This window comes from Anoplopoma fimbria, chromosome 10 (assembly GCF_027596085.1).
Source record: "Anoplopoma fimbria isolate UVic2021 breed Golden Eagle Sablefish chromosome 10, Afim_UVic_2022, whole genome shotgun sequence".
Classification (NCBI taxonomy): domain Eukaryota; kingdom Metazoa; phylum Chordata; class Actinopteri; order Perciformes; family Anoplopomatidae; genus Anoplopoma; species Anoplopoma fimbria.
The window spans coordinates 22,156,938-22,176,472 of record NC_072458.1 but is presented as its reverse complement, the minus strand read 5'-3'; the positions used below and the strand labels follow the sequence as shown (position 1 = coordinate 22,176,472).

Below are 19,535 nucleotides of genomic sequence, written 5' to 3'. Positions count from 1 at the left end.
GTGCAGCAGCCGAATGATCAATGTGTGGTTTGGTTTAACGGTAATCACAAAACAGAATCAGCAACACATTCTTGCCAGAGCTGCTACAATGTAAATGAGAGGGTAAATGTGGCATGTAAACCAACTTCAACTAATCAGTATTGATCATATTTGAAATTGTCATTTAGCATTAGCTTAGCTGTGTTAAGGTCTGTGTAAATGTTGCAGAACAACCAAACCATTCGTGTCAGAATGGAGTTTAAAAAAAGAAAGAAGAGTTTTAATCTTGACCAATTAATGCCGCAACATCATCCGGCAATACACAGTGCTGGCCTTTCAAATAAGTCAAAGTACGAAAGCCGAGTACATTACTCTCGTAGAGTAGAGTAGTAGATACTAAAGTGGTTTCACAGTGAAACACTGACAGCAGTCTCCTTGGTGAAAGTCCTGTGTTTGTTTGACCAATCCGTCACCCTGATCTCCTACTTCCAGTTTGATTGATGGGAACCTCCTCTTCATGAGACCAGGCTAGAAATCAAAATGCCCAAACCAACAGACAACCTCGTGTTTTTTTAATGCCAGATAAACAACGTGCTGGTTAAATGACAATAATGATGAGATTATAATCATTATTAATTATGGACCATCTGGAGTGAATGCATATATTAAAGAGAGCCCGGGAGTCGATATCGTCAGCTATAATTTGTTTAAATCCCCTAATTTTCGACAATGCATGCCAACACCCAGTCTATGTTCCTGTAAAAAAACTGACTTCTAAGGTTTGAAGTAAATAAAGGATACTATGGAGCCTACTGCTCTTGCTTTTTGGGGATATTATATCCCTTTGTTAGACACCAGAAAGCTAGGAGGACATGTTGGGAGAGAGATACAACCCCGGATGTTTCCATTTCATGTCTAAACTTCTTTGCCAAAGGTGCCACTTATATTGAAGTCAGCAAATGATATGTTTTTGGAAACCAGAGCAGCTCTTGCTTTGAGATTTGTTTGTACGATAAAAAAAATCCATTCTGCCTGTACTTTCACTCGGTTTCTGCACTGCTTGAAGGACCAAATAATCATCTGACACAGCTGGAAAAATCTGGAATGATCTTTCATCTTTGCCATAAACGGCGGATTTGGTAAATCGAACCTTGCCTCGACAGACAACTTCACTCTAGAGCAGCAGGAGGAGGAGGAGGAGGAGCTTGGAACCAACATGGTCACCCCTGTGGGTGCCCCTTCCTATATCACTTCCTACTTTCCCTTCTCTTCCATTGATATCAACAGCAGACGTCAATGACAGACACATTTTGCGGAGTCATTGATGGAAATCCAATCAGATCTTTGATTTCAAAGAAACTAAAGTAAGTGAGATTACTTACTTTAATTACCTACTGAAGCATCTCCACAGGTGTGTTGGGAAATGGAGTGTATTTGTAACGTGGCAGTGCTGGTGGTGCTGGTGCTGGTGGTGCTGGTGCTGGTGGTGGTGGTGCTGGTGTGGCCCGGTATATATTTGTGAAAAAGTGACTTATTTGTGCATTGTCGTGACTTCAAGTGGCCGGTGCCTCTTGTGTGCTATCTCGTGCTTTGTGCTTCAAACTGTAGTGCTCTGTGCTTTGTAGTGTTTAAGTGTAGCACCTCAAGAGTGTCCATGTGAAAAGTGTTTGTCTTTTATTTGTGTCTGGTGCACTTTAAATAAATCTGTTGGTATAATTTAACATATTTTTTTGAGCCTTTGAATAGCCGAGGCCCCAACACCCTCCCTCATCCCCATTCTTTCCATTCCTATTTCCATCCTCAATTAGTCTCTGCAGGCAGTGTTTGATTTTCAAATGAGATTGGCTCTCTTTGTCTTTTGGGAAAAACTGTTTCTATTTATAACTCAGCCTGTAAGTTGCCCCCCCCTGGACCTGGGGAGCAATTTCCCAGAGATCCGTCTCTGTTTATTCGTGCCTGTTTGATGTTAATTTAATGTTTTATCGATCAGCCTCTCAGTAAGCATTTGACTCAGAGTATATGTCCCTGGTTTGAATCCGGTATTTGCATCTTAATTGGGCAGAGATTTGCCAGTGGACCCTTCTCAACGTTCTGTTTACACGCAAGGATTACTTTCCTCTGCCTCTCTCTGTCTCTGTAACACGTTTTTAATTACAGAAAGTCTAATGAATCTCATTTATTCTGTTTACCAAGAGATGAGTAATGGCTTTAATTATTAATATGGGTTCTTCAGCCACTCGGCAGTCATCCTTGTCCCTCGCTGTTCAATTCAACAAACTCTCACTAGCACACAGGTAAACCTGTCCAATTTGTCCTCATGGTGAGCTTGTGTCAGCTGACCTCTGACCTGTTCAGCAAAGGTCTGCATTATTATGTAGCAGATTCCTCCGGTAATTTATTTGATTATTCAAGAATCACAGAATATTATACACTTTTAGTAAATTTGATCCCAGAGATATTAATATGTTGAACTCAGAAAGACATCTCGGTTTGAATGCCAAGTGGTCGGCAGATAATTCTTGTAATTATTCAGTTTTATAGTAAATTTGTTGAGTCCCAGGAACTCATCCATATTAGTCACATGCGTCATTATCATTTAAAACATCAGATTATGATGCGATTGACATGAATAGATGGTGAGTGGTGACTGTCAGCGTCATCTTGATTATTAGAGAGTAAGTAACTGAAAAGCGACACATTTAAAAGGGTTTTGCTGAGGATGATGAGGATGTGGTTGGTAGATATTCTTGGGTTTAGCTCCACTGGTGGAAGTTTGAAAGCAGCAGCGGTTTAAAGGACCAGACAGGTTTTGTTCCAAACAGATACTTATTCACACCACTATTGTGTTCTTGAGGCATTAAGCGTCTAAACCCCGAGCTACTCCAGATGGAGAGGGCTCATTAGGTGAGACAGAGGTTGTACTGAGCAGATGTGAAAGTGTGAGAATGAAGCACATCGTTGCCAAAAAAAGACAAACTGTGCTCAACAAACTCACATTAAATAGAGACAAGAAACAGATATAAAAAGACAACAGACTGTATTTTAAAATACTAGGAATGCAAACTAGCTGCAAGGTCGTGTTCTCTGAACTCATCCATTCCAGTACCTTTATTTCCCCCCTGGCATTATTTATTATAGTCTCATTTATTAAACAGTTTCCAGACAACATTACACAGTTTCTCATTATCATTCTACTTTCCCCCCTGAGCCTCAGTTGGAGGCATCATCAACTGGAGAGCCAGAAGTAGTTCTGACATCGTTGTGTGTGTGTGTGTGTGTGTGTGTGTGTGTGTGTGTGTGTGTGTGTGTGTGTGTGTGTGTGTGTGTGTGTGTGTGTGTGTGTGTGTGTGTGTGTGTGTCCCCCCCCCCCCCCCCCATACCTGTTGTAGGTGTGTCTCGCTCCATGAAGGACAAAGTGACCAAGCCCACCGCCATGGCCCAGGGTCGCGTTGCCCACATGATCGAGTGGCAGAGCTGGGGCAAACCAACCGCGGGGCCGATGGGGAGCGCAGGTCATACCAACCTGCAGAGGGAAAAGGAGAGGAGGATGGAGAACGACGCCTACAGCGACCTGAGTGACGGCGAGAAGGAGGCTCGCTTTGCTGCAGGTGAGGGAACATCTGGGTGATGAGTGTACACATGCTACTCTGTCAGAAAGGTATAAATACAACATATAGAAGGTATAAATACAACATATAGAAGGTATAGTTACAACATATAGAAGGTATAAATACAACATATAGAAGGTATAAATACAACATATAGAAGGTATAAATACAACATATAGAAGGTATAAATACAACATATAGAAGGTATAAATACAACAGAAGGTATAAATACAAAGGTATAAATACAACATATAGAAGGTATAAATACAACATATAGAAGGTATAAATACAACATATAGAAGCTGTAGAAGTCTGCATGGCTTAAAAACATTTTTAGATATCAAAAACAAAAGCTAAAATACTACAATAATTGTCAAGAAGACAATTTTCTTAAACTTTTGAGGATGAGAAGAGGGAGAAATAAACTACGTGGTTAAGGTTAGAACAAAGCATGGTTTGTGTCAAAATAATATAACATAATAACAAACAACCTTATAACTTCCGATAACGGTTGCTTGTTGAACGTCATCACTTGCTTGGACCTTCAACGTATCTGTGCTTTGCAGAAACGTACTATTCCAACATTTTTTTCCTGGTGACTTGCCTGAAAAAAACGGACAAAACCTGAAATATTTATAACAGGTCTCGCTTTTTTTTTTCTTGAATATTCATATTTTGCTTCCCACTATTGCACCATGTTTCTTCACTGAAGTTAGGAAAATCGAATTGGTTCTATCCCATCTGGTTCCCCTAGCAAAGTTAAATAAATAATTTGTCATTTTGTTGTTTATACACGTATATTTGTCTGCAACATTTACAGATTCCCTGCTTGAACTAAACACTCTGTATTCTCCTCCACTCCTAATTAACTTCTCTATGTGTTAGCAAAGCTGGGACCGGGATTTGTTTCAGGCACTGAATCTCTAATGGTGTTTCAGTGAGTTAAACGTTCGCCCTATTATTATATTATCATTGCTCTCCCTCTTTAGGCATCATGCAGCAGTTTGCCATCTCCGAGGCGACTCTGTTCGGCTGGAACTCGATGGACGGGGAGAGTATGGGAGCCGGCTCCAACCAGGGCAGCGTCGCTCACCTCAGTGAGGTCAACCAGGAGAGCATCACCAGCAGAGGTACTGCACTTTAAACCTTTCTGCAAAATGGTTAAATGGCACAAATACAAGAGTTAGGCTCCGAGTGCTTCTACCTTGATGGCGCATAGTGTGGATCTGATACTGTAACTGTCATAAACCTTCAGTTAGAGGTTAATTAAACAGGAGGAGGGTGAGTTATTTGTGTAATTGTACTGTTTATAGGACTGTATTCTCATTGTAGACTTAAAATCTGTTCAAGTGTAATAGCTGTAAACACTCCTCACACTCAGTTGTATGTATCTGGACCACACGGCGGCTGTGGAGTAGTGGAGAGCAAGGTAGTTCTCCAATCAGAGGGTCGGTGGTTCGATACCCGGCTTCGGCAGTCGATGTGTCCTTGGGCAAGACACTTAACCCCAAGTTGCTCCTGAAGGCTTGCCATCGGTGTGGACTGGATGTTGCATGAATGTTAGTTAGAGTCTGATGGTGGCACCTTGATGGTAGCCTGTCATCAGTGTGTGAATGGGTGAATGATATGGTTTGGATAAAAGCGTCTGCTAAAATGACTGTAATGTAATGTAACACAGTAAAGTATTATGTTTTTATTGTGCAGAGATGCACAGTTTGGGGAAATTAAGAGCCCCGCTGGAAACTAAAAAAACAGCCAAGTCAGTTATTCTGCCGACCGGCTGTAAAGGACTTTTGGAGGGCGGCCACACAGCTGCACATTTCTGCCTTTCACTGCTACCGGGCACTTACTCAAAAACATCCGAATGACAAATCCAGACGACAGCCTGTCATTTCTGAAAACATCAGAACGCAATCTGATGGAGCGTCACCAGGGCTGTATTCAAATAAGGAAATTAACTTTATCGAGAATATTCTTCACACTTGGATGAATAAAACAAAACGTTTGAGGGAAACAAACTCACATTCCAAATTGTTGTTTCAGCCTTAAGTTGTCGGTTGTCTGTTCAGTTTAGCTGCACATAGGATGATAGGAACGGAGAGGAAGGAAGGGAAGAGAGCGGAGATTAGGAAACCCCATCCGACCTCACAGGGAAGTATAACCGCATAACTTCATAAAGATTAAAACAAAACAAACAAATTCTGTTTCTCTAGCTGTTCAAACATTAAGATGAAATTCATTTGAAACCTGGACTTTCACTTGTACACTCAGAAACACAGCTGTTCACTGTGTGTTCAATTTTTTTAGCTCTTGCTGGTGTTTAGTAAAGCAGAGCGCCGTCCGGACCCTGAGTGACCCTGTAGGTCAGCACAAGGACTTAGCCCTGCTCTCATTAACAGCTCCATATGGTTTCTGCACTGTGCTGTAACTTGCATGCAGCACACATGTACACACACACACACACACACACACACACACACACACACACACACACACACACACACACACACACGGTGGCGATTAAAACGGCATCATTAGGGCTGAGGGGATGTTTCTCCTCCACAGTCTGTGTTCTGCTGAGCTCTATAATAACATCCCTGCTTGCAGACGGGCTTATCGTACTCCTATAGGAGTTATAACAGTTTGTTGCTTTTGCATGAGGGCAGGGTTATCCCTGTGTATGGCCTCATAAGAGCGTCTTAATTATGCTGCTAAAGACTGAATCAACAACTCAGGGCCAGAAGTTGGATTTAAGTGTCTTCTTTAAACGGTCTTATGCTTTTGTCTCCAACCTGCCCATAGCTCTATAACAGTATATTTTACATGTGTTTTCTTAATTTGCTTAATTTGCTCAGATAAGTATTTCATCTAAAGTAAAAAGTAATCCTTGAACCACGACTTTAAAGAACAGGAAGCAAATTAAATCTATTAGTGAGTAAAGGAAATCATCGTTAGTGGGAATATTTGTGGGAATGAATTTACCAGTGCTCTCTCTCTCTCTCTCGCTTTCTCATTGTTCTTTGTTTTCTTTCCCTGAGTAACTCTTCTCCTTTGCCTCGCTCCTCCTCCCACCCGTCTGTGTTTCCTCATACAGACCAGGTGCTCCACCACTCCTCGGCGGACGTCTGGCCTCACACCTACGTCTCGCAGGGTCTGTACTGCCTGTCGTCCTCTGACGCCTGGGAGCCAATCACCAGCCAGCCCTCGGGCGTGGCCTCCCCGGCTGCAGGCTCCTACATCATGGCTGCAGGTGAGAACTTAATCCTCTCTCTAAGACTGCCTCTAAGCGCTTAACTACATCTCTGAGCACTGAGTGTTTTATGGTTGTTCCAGGAAGCAGCGGAGCGGCGGGTACACCGGCTGATGGGTACGAGGGGTCGGTAAGCGGCTACATTCAGCAGCACCATGCTCATCTCACCCTGCAGCAGCAGAGCCAACTCCATCAGCTCCAACATCTCCACCAGTACCAGCAACAACTGCTGCAGTTCCAACAACAACAGGTCAGTGACAACAACAACAACAACAACAGGTCAGTAGAACAAAAAAAAGCTGTACGGCAACAAAAGCTGGGAATCTACTACAGAGGCAACCACATGTCACTAGTACTAGAATACTAACACTGCACACATATAGAAGTAGATGAGGGAGTAGATGGCTTATGTATTTATTGCCTTAACATCTGACCAACACTTAATTACAGATTAAAGTATCACAACTGATAATGGTCTCCTGGTAAAACCCTCTAAGAGAGGAGTCAGGGATGGCGCTGCAGGGAAAGTGGGGAAATGTCTCAGGATCTTTTCCTCAATTGACCGACTGATCAATACATGATAGATGTTTTTATGGTTGTATTTAGGAAACTGAAAGCTAGGTGAGGTTAGGGGTAAGGGAACGTTATCGCTAGAACGTTATCGCCAGAAGGCACTAGATGTTGTCCACTGCTCCTTTACATTAGTTTTCAGAATAAGAAAAGTCATTTGTAGGCGTCTCTGTTGTTGGTACCAACACTAACATGCTGTATACACACAATGTATTTAGGTGCTTCTCGAGTAATCAGACTGGTTGGAACAATACAATTAAAGGATAAGTTTCTCCTTGTTTGAACGGCAAGCTTCAGTTCTTGTTAACTGTTTGTGCCGGCTCTCTCTGGTTTAAAACAGCTGCTGACTTTCAGCTCTCAGGCTTTTTTTTTTGGGGGGGGGTTTCTACAAATATAGTGAGTCATCATGAACTGTGACAAAGACTCTTTCTGCTTCGCTGACTGCTATAGCGTTGGAACATCTCAGAGCTCATTAAGTGGCTGAGGGTTATGAAGTAATATCGTGAAAAGGTCACAGACTGTGTCTAAGAAAAGGTGTACTGATCCGAGACCACAATAGAAATGAGCTTGTTAGCTCTGCTGTGTGTATTATTATGGGTTCTCTTCTGAAGGAGACTATTGAATATATTACATTATAATATAATAAAGCTTTTTAATCAGTCGGTCAATTTTCTGAGCATAAGAGCCTGAGACATTTTCCTACTTTCCCTGCAGCACGATCCCTGACTCATCATTTAAAGGGTATCACAAGTAGATACAGACCTTTATTAGTGACTAGAAGGAAGTTAAAAAACTGACAAAAGTATCCTCAACAAACTCTGGCAAAGACTGTAACTACTTTGTCATTTGTTCTGGCTGTTGTTATGTAGTTACTGTAGCGCTGTTGTCCATTACTGAAGAAGCTGAAAATGTCAGTATCTGCGAGGCTTTGGCGTGTTTCAAATTTCTAGTGGGTGGTGATGTTTTCATTCCAAAGACAAAGAAACGTTTTAAAATCAAGAGATACGCCTACTGGCCAAGATTGTTTTAACCCCTTGGATATATATCAAGCTTATTTTACAGTAAAATCTCATTAATTGTCTTTTCTTCCTCTCCCATCTCTGACCACAGTCTATGGAGCACAGGCTACATAGCGCCTCCCATTCCCTCCAAGCCACTCCCAACAGCACCATCCACAGTCTCGGTCCTCCCACCCACCCTCGGCTAGCTGACCTGTGGGGAGCTGCGCAGGTCGAGGCACACCACGTAGGCACTCCCCTGCTGAATCCAAATGGTTGGATTACAGACTTTGCGGACTAGATGGAGATTTAATGTATTCTGACGGAGTTTACAAGGGCACAGGGGTGTATGTACAGTCAAAGGCAAGCAGTACAGGCATCTCCATTCAGTCATTGTTACAGAATGAGCCGGCTAACAATCATCATAACAATCACAGCATGTCTTATTATGTATTTAATACTGCTGTTATTGTAGGAAGCCAAGGTTTAGCTTCTTTGATGTCATTTCTAAGGCACCTCTCTTCAAAAGGTGGAAAGCGTGCTCTCATCATAGGTGTTAATATTCTGCACAGGAATAGCCCTTTTAGTCTTTTTGCATCCTGTTTGAAACTCTTCTTTGCTAATTTGTTTTTTGTTTCCTGGATCTGGATTTGTTTTATATCAGCAGGCATATTTATCACACATCTGTAGTGCAATGAATGATGGGAGAGACTGCCAGGGAAGTCAGCAAGGTAGGAAACAGGCTGAATGTCTGCATGGAGCACTGCCAAAAGTCTGCATGACAGCCTTTAGCGGACCCGATGGATTGTTGACAAAAGGACATCCTTAAATCTGCCTGGTCTTCAGAGTAGCATGCTGTAAAGTCCGCAAGTTTACAACTCTAAGCATTTGGATTCAGCATCTGTGTGTGTTGTACTACCTACGTATTTGTCTCGTCTCTCTGATGTCCTGCATTGGGGTCAGGACATGAGAGCTCATACTCTGCTTTTCCAACCTCCTTCCTTCCTGACTTCTGTCTCTGTTTCTTTCTTTCTCTGACTGTTAACAGGAAGTAAAATTGAAGGGTTAATGTCAGTCTCTGATCTTACATATGTTAAAATGCCAGTAGCCTGTTGAATCTTCTTCAAGTTCTTAAGTGGGTGCAACAGGAACAAGCAATCAATTAAACCCTTAAACTTAACTGGTTCCAGGTGGATATTGTCGGGCAGATGAATGGGCAGCTGGCTGACATGGTTGGAGTGGTGGAGACAGTCGGAGAGGAGCCAGAGCTCGAGTATGAAGGCATCTATGAGCGTCATGAAGAGGAAGAGGAGGAGCTGACAAAGGTGAGTCATTTCAAGTGGAACAGCCCCAATCCCTTTTTGGTTTCTGGCAGAGAGCCGGAGTCCTAAAAAACGCTAAATCATTAGATTAGATTGATATGAAGATAGTGGATGAGAGTCACTGCCCCAAGCCTCACACGCAGCCAGCAAACTGATTATTTGGCCTCCTGGATGCCTCCCTTTAGAGGTTTTCTGGGCACGCTCAACTGGTAAGAGGCCCTGGGGTACATCCAGAACACACTGGGGAGATTATGTTTATTGTCTGGCCTTGGAACGCCTGGGGGTTCCCCAGATAGAGCTGGAAGATGTTGCAGGGACGAGAGGGACGTCTGGAATACCTGGCTTAGCAGGCTACCCACGCAAAACGGCCCCGCATAAGAAGAAGAGAAAGAATGATTTGATGGATGGATGGTGGGTGGATAAATCGATGGTGGATGAATGGATGGATGGTTGATGGACTGATGAATGGATAGATGGTGGGATGGATGGATGGATGAATGGCTGGATGGATGGATGGATGGATGGATGCTGAATGGATGGATGGTTGAATGTATGGATGGATGGATGATGGATGGATGGTGGATTGATTTATGAGTAGATGGATGGATGCTGGATGTGTGAGTGGATGGATGGATGGTGGATGGACTGATGAATGGATAGATGGATGGTGGGTGGATGGATGCATGGATGGATGGATGGATGAATGAATGAATGAATGAATGGATGGATGGTGGATGAATGGATGGATGGGTGGATGGTGGATGGACTGATGAATGGATAGATGGTGGGTGGATGGATGGATGAATGGCTGGATGGTTGAATGGATGGTGGATGGATGAATGGTTGGATGGATGGATGCTGAATGGATGGATGGTTGAATGGATGGATGAATGGTTGGATGGATGGATGGATGGATGGATGGGTGATGAATGGATGGATGAATGAATGGATGGATGGAATGAATGAATGAGTGAGATGGATGGATGCTGGATGTGTGAGTGGATGGATGGATGGTGGATGGACTGATGAATGGATAGATGGATGGTGGGTGGATGGATGCATGGATGGATGGATGAATGAATGAATGGATGGATGGTGGATGAATGGATGGATGGGTGGATGGTGGATGGACTGATGAATGGATGATGAATGGATGATGAATGGATGAATATATTTAAGTGGGGATACATGCAAACACTAAAAGAATATAGCTTTACTTGCCCCTGACTCAGCTCAACTGCAGCATCCCAGACTGTCTTTTACATTCTTAATTTCCTGTCTTTACAGGTAGAAGAGGTAACATTAACCTTGGAGCCGGAGCCTTGCTCTTTGACTCCGTCCCCGCTGAGGGAGGAAGTCTTCTCGACCCGAGGCTCAAGCCCTGGACTGCCAGCACAGATCGCCGAACCGGTCACCGGGAGGAAACCCTTTGAGGTCACGCCCTGCATCGTCCAATCACTAGAAGAGTAGGACGAAGAGGCGGAGGACGACTCTGTTGTTAGTGTTGCGACAAACTGATTCATTTGGCCTGACAAAAGCTGACAAAAACAGGAAATAGATACTTCAATAATCAATCAAGCTATTCTATCCCCCAACCCCAACCTCCTCCCAACTATATACCCACTTCGAGTCAGAGGAAATGCGAGACTTTTTCAGACGAAAACGTGGGATGTAATGTACACAATCTAAATGCCAAGAAGCTCCCTTCTTGTTACTCTGGGAAATGTGGAAGCATCTAAAGAAGAGAAAAGGAAGGACAAGAAGAGGAATGAAAGGGCCTTGTTAAAAATCTGTATCAGTGCAATACAACAAATGTGGACACAACAAGGTCAAACAGTGTTCGCAAATAATTCTGAGTGGTTGGTTTGGGTCAGGTAGCCTGTCACACACAGGACAGTAAACGTTACCTGGTCACAGAGAACTGTTTGATTTGCTAAGTCATGTATTTAACTTCGATTGACAGCTCGTCTGAGCCCTAGTTGAGTCAAATAAGATACTCAGAGCTGTCTGAGGCAACACACTTGGAGTCATTTGCAAGCACTTGATCCAAACACAACCAAAAGAAAGTGCATGCTTTTTAACAGTGACCTAGCCCTAACAGTATAACACAGTATACAAAGTCATAATATATCAAATTGCTTTTTATAATAAAATAAAAAAGCCAATAAACTGATATGTATTTGTATGAATGTAAGATTGTATGTATGTATGTATGAATGTAGCTTTGTTTGTGTGTAAAATATATATATTCTGGGAAACAGATTCTTCTTGGTGCTGTTCTGTTTCACTATGTGCACACAAATACACACATATGCACACAGATTTTATCTTGTGATGACCTTCACATGACTAGTGCCAGAAAAGAGCTTCCTCTTGGATGCGTGCTGACGATCTCAAAAGATACAGACGACGCCACACACTTCTAATGGGTCATAAGTGATGATTGAGAAGGATTGTTTTTGTATGAGTCTATACATCCTACTCAATGTGCCAAACTCGCTGTATTTGATCCCATTTTAAACCAGGTCTTCACAGTATAACCAAAATGTTGTCTTTTTCCAAAAAGAAAAGAAAAAATCCAAATGGATTAGATATACAAGACAAATACAAACAGTTAATTTGACATTCAGTATACACATATACAGTATAAAACACTTGATAAACAAAGAAATGCAAAGAATGTGCATGACTTTAATGTCCTGCTTTGCATTTTTTTCGGGCACTGCCAATTTTTCCGACAGTCAATTTATCTTAAACCCGAATAGTGCATAAACTCCCAATTGTCCTGAAGGCCCATTGCTGCAGAAATACACACTCTCCGCGCAACATGCAGAAGTACAGTACCAGTCAAAGGTTTGGACACACCTTCTCATTCAACTACTTTGAAGAATCTAAGATATAAAACATATTCTGGTTTGTTGAGCATTTGTTTGTTTACCACATAATTCCATATGTGTTCCTTCATAGTTTGGATGTCTTCAATATTAATCTACAATGTAGAAAAACCATTGAATTAGAAGGTGTGTCCAAACTTTTGACTGGTACTGTTCATGGCTAATTAATATGCACAATGATGTCAGCAGACCAACCCGTTTTTTTTTCTCAGACTGGCAAAGGAATGAGCCACACCTCTGTCTGTAATAACATGTTGCCTGTGTCCGTTGGGTTGGTTAAGTTAAGACGTGAGGAGTGGCGTGAGAATATCAGGGAAAGACAAAATAGTTTTGAAACCGGAAGGCACGAGGACGTCAGTTGCTAGAAGCTTCGGTTCGTTGCACGGAGAGTTTGTATTTTCAGTCCAATGGGACATTTTTTAGACTATTGGGGTTTGGGAATAATGGTCCGTCTGAACAATGACATGGTTCCTATTTTTAAAGCTGCAGTGTGAAGGACAGAGGTTTCCTTCAGAGAGCTGTGGTAGTTTTCTTGTAGTCATCAATTCCACTAAAAACACTTAAACTGTTCTTCATCATTGTCTGGAGGCAGAGAAGTGCCCTTGTCTTTTAGGATGATTTCTGTGTGTCATTGGCTTCTGTGTTTTCGTTTCACAGAGTCTGTGGCTAGTGGTGCAATTTTTGTAGATACAGAAAATCAATAAATGCTGCATAGTAGAAGAAGTCCTTGAAAGCAACATGCTTTAGTGACTTCATATGGAAGTGTAAAGTGGAGTTGTCATACAAACTGAAAGGCACAGATTGGTGTATTTTAACTCTGTTTTGGCCTTATATTCTCAGGGCCTAGCAAACGAAAAAGCCTTCAACTGTTCTGTTGATGTATTTTGTAAAAAAAGAAAATTGAGTCCAAAAAGGAACCAAGCGTTACTGTGACAACCTTTTTTACATAATCTCTTCTAGAATATTCTATATTCAGCTGCTGGAGAGGACAATTCATTGTTACACTCCAGTGATCAGGATCCATGATGCCCCTGGCCTGACCGCTGCCAAGATCATCCGTCCTCTGTCCGTCCTGTTGTTGCTCAGAGATGTCATTCTGTAAGTCATTTATTGTCCAAGCACACGAGGCACACTTTCTGTTCTAGAGTTGTAAAAAAGAAAAAGTGACACCTGACTCTAGGAAATAAGGGCTTTATGAGTGGACTTGAAGCTTATTATGGGATTTTTTTGTTGGATTGAAATAACTGAGATGTCAGTCATGCTGTGTAATTACACTGGTCTTCAATCACTTTAATTGCTTCTGCAGAGTCCATGCAAAGCAGGTAATAGAAAAGTTTTCTTGCGAAATGAGATAGCCATCATTTTAAATCCCTTACTTCACAGTAGTTTGCAGAGGAGTACTAACTAAATGCCTAAAATGACATCCAGAAGAAGTGACACCTACTCTTATTAAAAAAAAACATGAGATAAAAAGTCATGAAGGGGATGGTTTGGATTTTGAAGTGGGGATGTTTGAGGTACTTATCCATAGTCAGTGAATAAAGTCAGCATATTACTTAGAGTAGATTACTGCCGGCGCATCCCCAGTTTGAAGCAGACAGGAGAATCCAGCTCAGTATAAATCAGAGGTGATTTCCACCATGTCGGACCACTTCAAAACATGTTCAAATATGCACAGGAGGTGTTAAAACTTAAACCTTAAAGTTAAACCTGAACCAGATGGGAAGCCAATGTAAAGAGGATAAGATGGGTGTGATGTGAGTCATCCTCCTGGACATAGTTAACATGGATCTGGACTATTTTTAGATGGTTCAGAGACGACTTGCTGAGGCAGGTGAACAGGGAATCGTTGCAGTCTAGCCGGGATGATATAAAGACTTATCATCTCCAGCTCAAGATGTGATGCCAAAAGACTTACGTTTGATGATGTGCTGATCAAAGTAAATAGACTGGTAACATATAAGACAGAGATTTCTATGATTTGCCACAAAGTTGTTAGCCATCCGGTCCTTAATGGCAGTGAGATAGGAAAATGAAACATAAACAAAGCAAATGATATAGGACCCAATACAGAACCCTGAGGCACACCACAGGAAAGAGCAGCAGGCTAGACACAGAAAAACTCCTCTTAGAGAGATAGCAGGAGAACCAGTGGAGGAGGAGGAGTTTGTAGCATTTTCGAGAAAAAAGGCAGTTTAGATAAAGGCCTATATTTTTGGGGAAAGGATAGATCAAGGTTAGTTTCTTTTCAAAAGAGGCTGAACTACATGTTTAAAATTAGCTGGAACAAAACCAGACCACGGGGAGCTATTTATAATATAGACCAAGCATGGACCATTAGACCCAAGGACATTTTAAGACACAGAAGTTGGAATAATATCTGAAGGGCTGTCTTGCAGGGAAATGCCCTGACTGCCCTGACTGAGAGAAGCAACGCTATTGTGAGAAGAGAACAATGCGCTTGGGTCAAGAAAATGAAGTTTAATGTGACAGTTGATCAAATGTGCTTTTGAAGTGTTATATTGCCAATTTAAAAGTTTATTTATTGGTAAAAAATGATGGAGAACGGCAAATGTAATTTCAGCCAAGTTTCTGCTAGCTTCACTTTACACAACAATCCTGTTTTTGTTGGGATATTCATGTGTTTGGAGCAGCTTAGAAAATGTTGAGTCTTTAGTATTGATTGTATTGAAAAAAAAGCACAAAGCTATATTTCTGCCCTACCTTGACTGAGGGGAGTTCTTGTTCCAGGTGAGTGAGTAAAGGAGAAACTTGTCTCTGTCTGCAGTTTAACTTCCTCTGTCCTGTTCTGAACAACACAGCTGACCTGGATAAATAAAAGCTCAAACACATGAGAGCAAACTATTCAAGCATTTCACTTAATAAAACTTTATTTCGCTACATTTTTCAAAGTTATATACATTTTTGAGATAACGTTTGACTCTACTAAAAGATAAATAAATACGTACATTAACCACAACCACAGACGGACAAAAGACATGTGCACTTATACCAGTACAGAGCCCTCTTAAGAAATGGACACACACATTTTAAATCACACAAAGATAAAGTAAAGGCTTTTTGGTAAATCTGAAGGTTTAAAGACTTTTAAGGCAGCACCTGAGAAACGGAGTCCAGGAGATAAGAGAGTAAGAGATGCAGAGATTCATGAAACATAAGGGAAGAAACTTTCAGCACACATGAATGCAATTATTAGGGTTCTCGTGCAGCAGCTCTTCATATCAAATTACTTTGTGTTTGTGGGTACAGCATCACTGGCCCGTAAATACGTTTAAGAAGGCAGGGCATTTCAATTCATTGTAAGATATATTTTGTAACATTTCTGCATTCAAATGTCTAAAAAAACTAGTTGTGTTGTGTACTTACATTATCTCAAATGTTAACAACAATTTTGAAACCTAGAGAAATCCACAGTTTTGTTTGGTCTCCAGTCCATGGCATCAAAGTTTAAAGCTACATTTTTAGGATAACACTTCTTAGATCTCGATCATTTTTTAACTATATATTGTGATAAAGGATTTAAGTTAGTATCTAGATCTTAAGTAAACAGAAAAATAAGTGTGTCGGCAAAACAGCTTCAGAGAAACACAGATTTCTAAGATGCAACTGCCTTCTTCAGCTTTTTACCAGTTTTAATAACCAGGTCTGTTTGTTTTGGAGAGGAGGAGAAGCCCATCAAACGTCTAGTAGAAGCTGACTAAAACGAAGACAGAAACTCCCATGATCCCACTCTTCTTGACAACGTCACAAACTCCGTCTTTTGTTATTGTTTTGATTGAGAAACCCCAGCAGCAGAAATTAACATATTGTCAATTTAATAAATAAAGATCATCAATCAGACATCCACTAAGAGACAAGAGGGTAGTTGCTGTTATTTTACTGTTAGCTTATATCTGGCACCAGTGCTTCTATTTCGTTGTGGCCCTCAAGTTTGAAGAACTGAGAGAAGGAGGTCTCACATGAGCAGCTTTAATAATCATCACGGGAGGTCTATATCAAGTAGTTTTCTAATGAGGTGATTTATTAGGCCAATTAATGCATTCATTGGCATATATCTCTATATCAACATACGTCTCCATCTTCATTTAACACATAGATGTCATTCGCTGTCTTGAATGTCATCCATCACTTTGTCACGGTTTTTGGAGCATGATTGATGTCAATAAAAAGCATCTAACTGTTTGCATTTCTTTGTGCAACATTATTTATAATATAGTTATAATTCAAGGGAATCTAAAGTGGTCATTTGTGGTCATGTGGAGGGTATCCTTGTTTGTGAGATGAGGGGGAATCTCCAGGACCTATGAAGCGGGGTTTGGCTGTCGTGAGCCGCCTTTGGCTGCACCATCTATCAACTTAACCGTGATGAGATGAGCTCTGAGGCTGCATCCTCAAGGTCAGCTCACAATTTGGAGGTCGTTTTGGGGCTTTGGACAATCTTCCACAGCAGACTGAGCAGCTCCATTAGTCCACTGCTATCCAGATTGTCTGCTGCCAGTTAAAAAGAGATAGATAGCTCCTTCTCTCATCCGATAAAAACTAACCATCAGGTAGCGCATAACTGATGTGCAGGGCTTCACTGGGTAAACGATTCTTTAGCATATTATGTTAATAAAACACATGTTGTGACATAGAGGTACGTCTGATCAATCAAATTTGAACTATAGCAGTATTTTTTACTTCATTCTGCATTAAATATACATTTATTAGGGTTTCTTTGTTTTAATTATCTTAATGCTGTTTTGGATGCTTTTACCACGTCATAAAAATTAACTAGAATTACAACATTGCGTTGTTTTACATCACTGTCTGTCCAAACATGTCATCACTTCACCATATTATTCTATAACACATTCATATGTAATTACCATAATTAGCAAAGGGATTATGAATTATAGCCAAAAAACATGTTTTGCAAGGTCACAATGACCTTTTGACCACCAAAGTCTAATCAGTTAATCCTTGAGTCAAAGTGGACGCCTACTTGAAGCAATCCCCTGCAGGCGATCCTGAGATACCACGAGAACGGGATGGACGTATGTACAGACGGACCGACAGACGGACAAATGTACGTACTGACAATCCGAAAACATAATGCCTCTGTCCATGTGTCTCCCAGTGTGGAGGCGTAAAAACAGCGGATGTTGACATGTGGGATAAAACCCGCATGGTTGAAGCCTTGAGACTGTCGGTTTGTGAGGAGGAAGTGAGGCAGGACGAGGATCAAAACACACTCAGAGCCTATTAAGGATGGGTGAGGAGGGCGGAAGATCTGTGAAAGGAGCAGACGGACTCGGTAAGGGTTCGGATAAACTGCCTTCAACAAAAGAGAATAAAAACGAAGCCTTGCTGGGCGTAGCTTCAAGAAAACAGACTGTTTGCCTTGAAATCTTCGCTCTACCTAAGTGATGACAAAAAGAGGTAAATGCATGTCCAAAGACCGGAGCAACAAATTAAGAACAGAAAAAAAACTCACACCTTTAAAAAAGTTTTCCATTATAAAAAAAACACATAACCATCACTCGTTTTTAATCTACACCATTGGCTCATCATCACTCTCTTCTTCCCTCTCAAGCAGTCTGTGTAAAGGTCTCAGGGTGGAGAGAGGGATGGAGGAGGAAGGGGGAGGAGAAGGATGAGGAGTGGAGGAAGAAGGGACTGGGGGAGGAGTGGTGGAGGGAGGCAGGGTGAGGTTGCTGTTGTAGCAACTGCTCCTGCTGGCCGAGCCGCCAGTGCTGCTGCTGCTGCCCTCCTCCACCTCCACGGTCACGCCCTCGAACTCCGTTTCATTCTCATGTATATGGAGCTGCGGGTGGTGGTGGTGAGGAGTGGGGGGAGAGGCGGGTGGAAGCTGGGGAGCAGGTGGAGCTGAGGGAGAGGAGGTGGAGGTCGGAGAGGAAGGAGCAGCGGGAGAAGAAGTTGAAGGTTTGGGAGCAGAGTTGCGTTTGCTGATGTCGCGAAAGCTGGCGAGCGGAGGACGGAGGCGGACACCGGAGCGCGTGGAGCCCTCGATGGCCTTCTGGAGCTGAAGGGGGCGGAGGAGGACGAGGAGATCAAGTAGTGAGGAGGAAGATCAAGGACAGTAGGAAACATAGTGGAAAGACAGCCAAAAAAGTGTGAGCAGAGAGGAAGAACAGAAAAGAGTGATGAGAAGATGGTAGTCAGCAAGAAAAAGGAGTTAGACAGAGAGTTAGGTGAGGTATGGGAAGAAGGGATGGACAAAGGGAGGGAAAAAAGAAATAAAAAATGAGGTTTTGGGATTTAGGAGTGACACAAGAGGTGGAGACGGAGACAACAACAGACAGAAGGAATTAAAGTAAATCAAGGAAAGCCTGAAACATACAGAAGTATTGATTATGCTAAGAAAATACTTATTCAAATGTTTAAAAGCTTTATGAAACTCAAATCAAGACCAAAAACTGATTAGAACTGTTTTTGCTCCAAATTTAAGACAGAAAGGGGAAGACTTTATAAAGTTGAGGGTATTAAAAAAGGAAGAGGGTTGTTTAGGACTTAAATCAATGTGAATTTAATTACATTTTTTGTTCCTGCTTTTGGTTCCAGTTGACCTTCATCAGACAGATTTTGAGTTCAGAAAAAAAAAGAAAAGAAGTTGGGTATGAAGTTTCTTACCTCTTTCAGAGCCACCACTCCCACCAGTTTGCCGATACTGGTCACATACGCATGACTCAGTCCCAGCAGTGAGAATAAGGTGTGTGTCTGTGGGGACAGAGAGAAAAGGTCACGTTAAATTAAGACAAACTTCAAACCATCATCTCAGACCAGGACGGCTTTTATTTTTATTTAATCCGTCTGTGACTCGGGACAGTTTAAAGGCTCTGTGTGTTTTCTCAGTCTAGACACGATGCCACAGAGACAGGGAGATGAAAGCA

General features: G+C 41.9%; 2 protein-coding genes across 2 annotated transcripts in view; one reads left to right on the top strand and one right to left on the bottom strand.

Moving 5' to 3' along the window:
• The window catches only part of LOC129096893 (uncharacterized), a 49,826-nt gene extending 37,898 nt beyond the window's left edge, over positions 1–11,928 (top strand). The window contains exons 3-9 of the mRNA XM_054605579.1: positions 3,369–3,587; positions 4,577–4,717; positions 6,682–6,837; positions 6,921–7,087; positions 8,518–8,652; positions 9,596–9,730; positions 11,015–11,928. Coding sequence (XP_054461554.1) covers positions 3,383–3,587; positions 4,577–4,717; positions 6,682–6,837; positions 6,921–7,087; positions 8,518–8,652; positions 9,596–9,730; positions 11,015–11,197 — 1,122 coding nt within the window. The 5' untranslated portion in view covers positions 3,369–3,382 and the 3' untranslated portion in view covers positions 11,198–11,928. The remainder of the gene's footprint in view (positions 1–3,368; positions 3,588–4,576; positions 4,718–6,681; positions 6,838–6,920; positions 7,088–8,517; positions 8,653–9,595; positions 9,731–11,014) is intronic.
• Positions 11,929–18,175: 6,247 nt separating this feature from the next.
• Positions 18,176–19,535, bottom strand: part of LOC129096845 (chloride channel protein 1-like) — a 35,330-nt gene continuing 33,970 nt past the window's right edge. The window contains exons 23-24 of the mRNA XM_054605524.1: positions 19,276–19,362; positions 18,176–18,667 (exon numbers count right to left, since the gene is read on the bottom strand). Coding sequence (XP_054461499.1) covers positions 18,176–18,667; positions 19,276–19,362 — 579 coding nt within the window. The remainder of the gene's footprint in view (positions 18,668–19,275; positions 19,363–19,535) is intronic.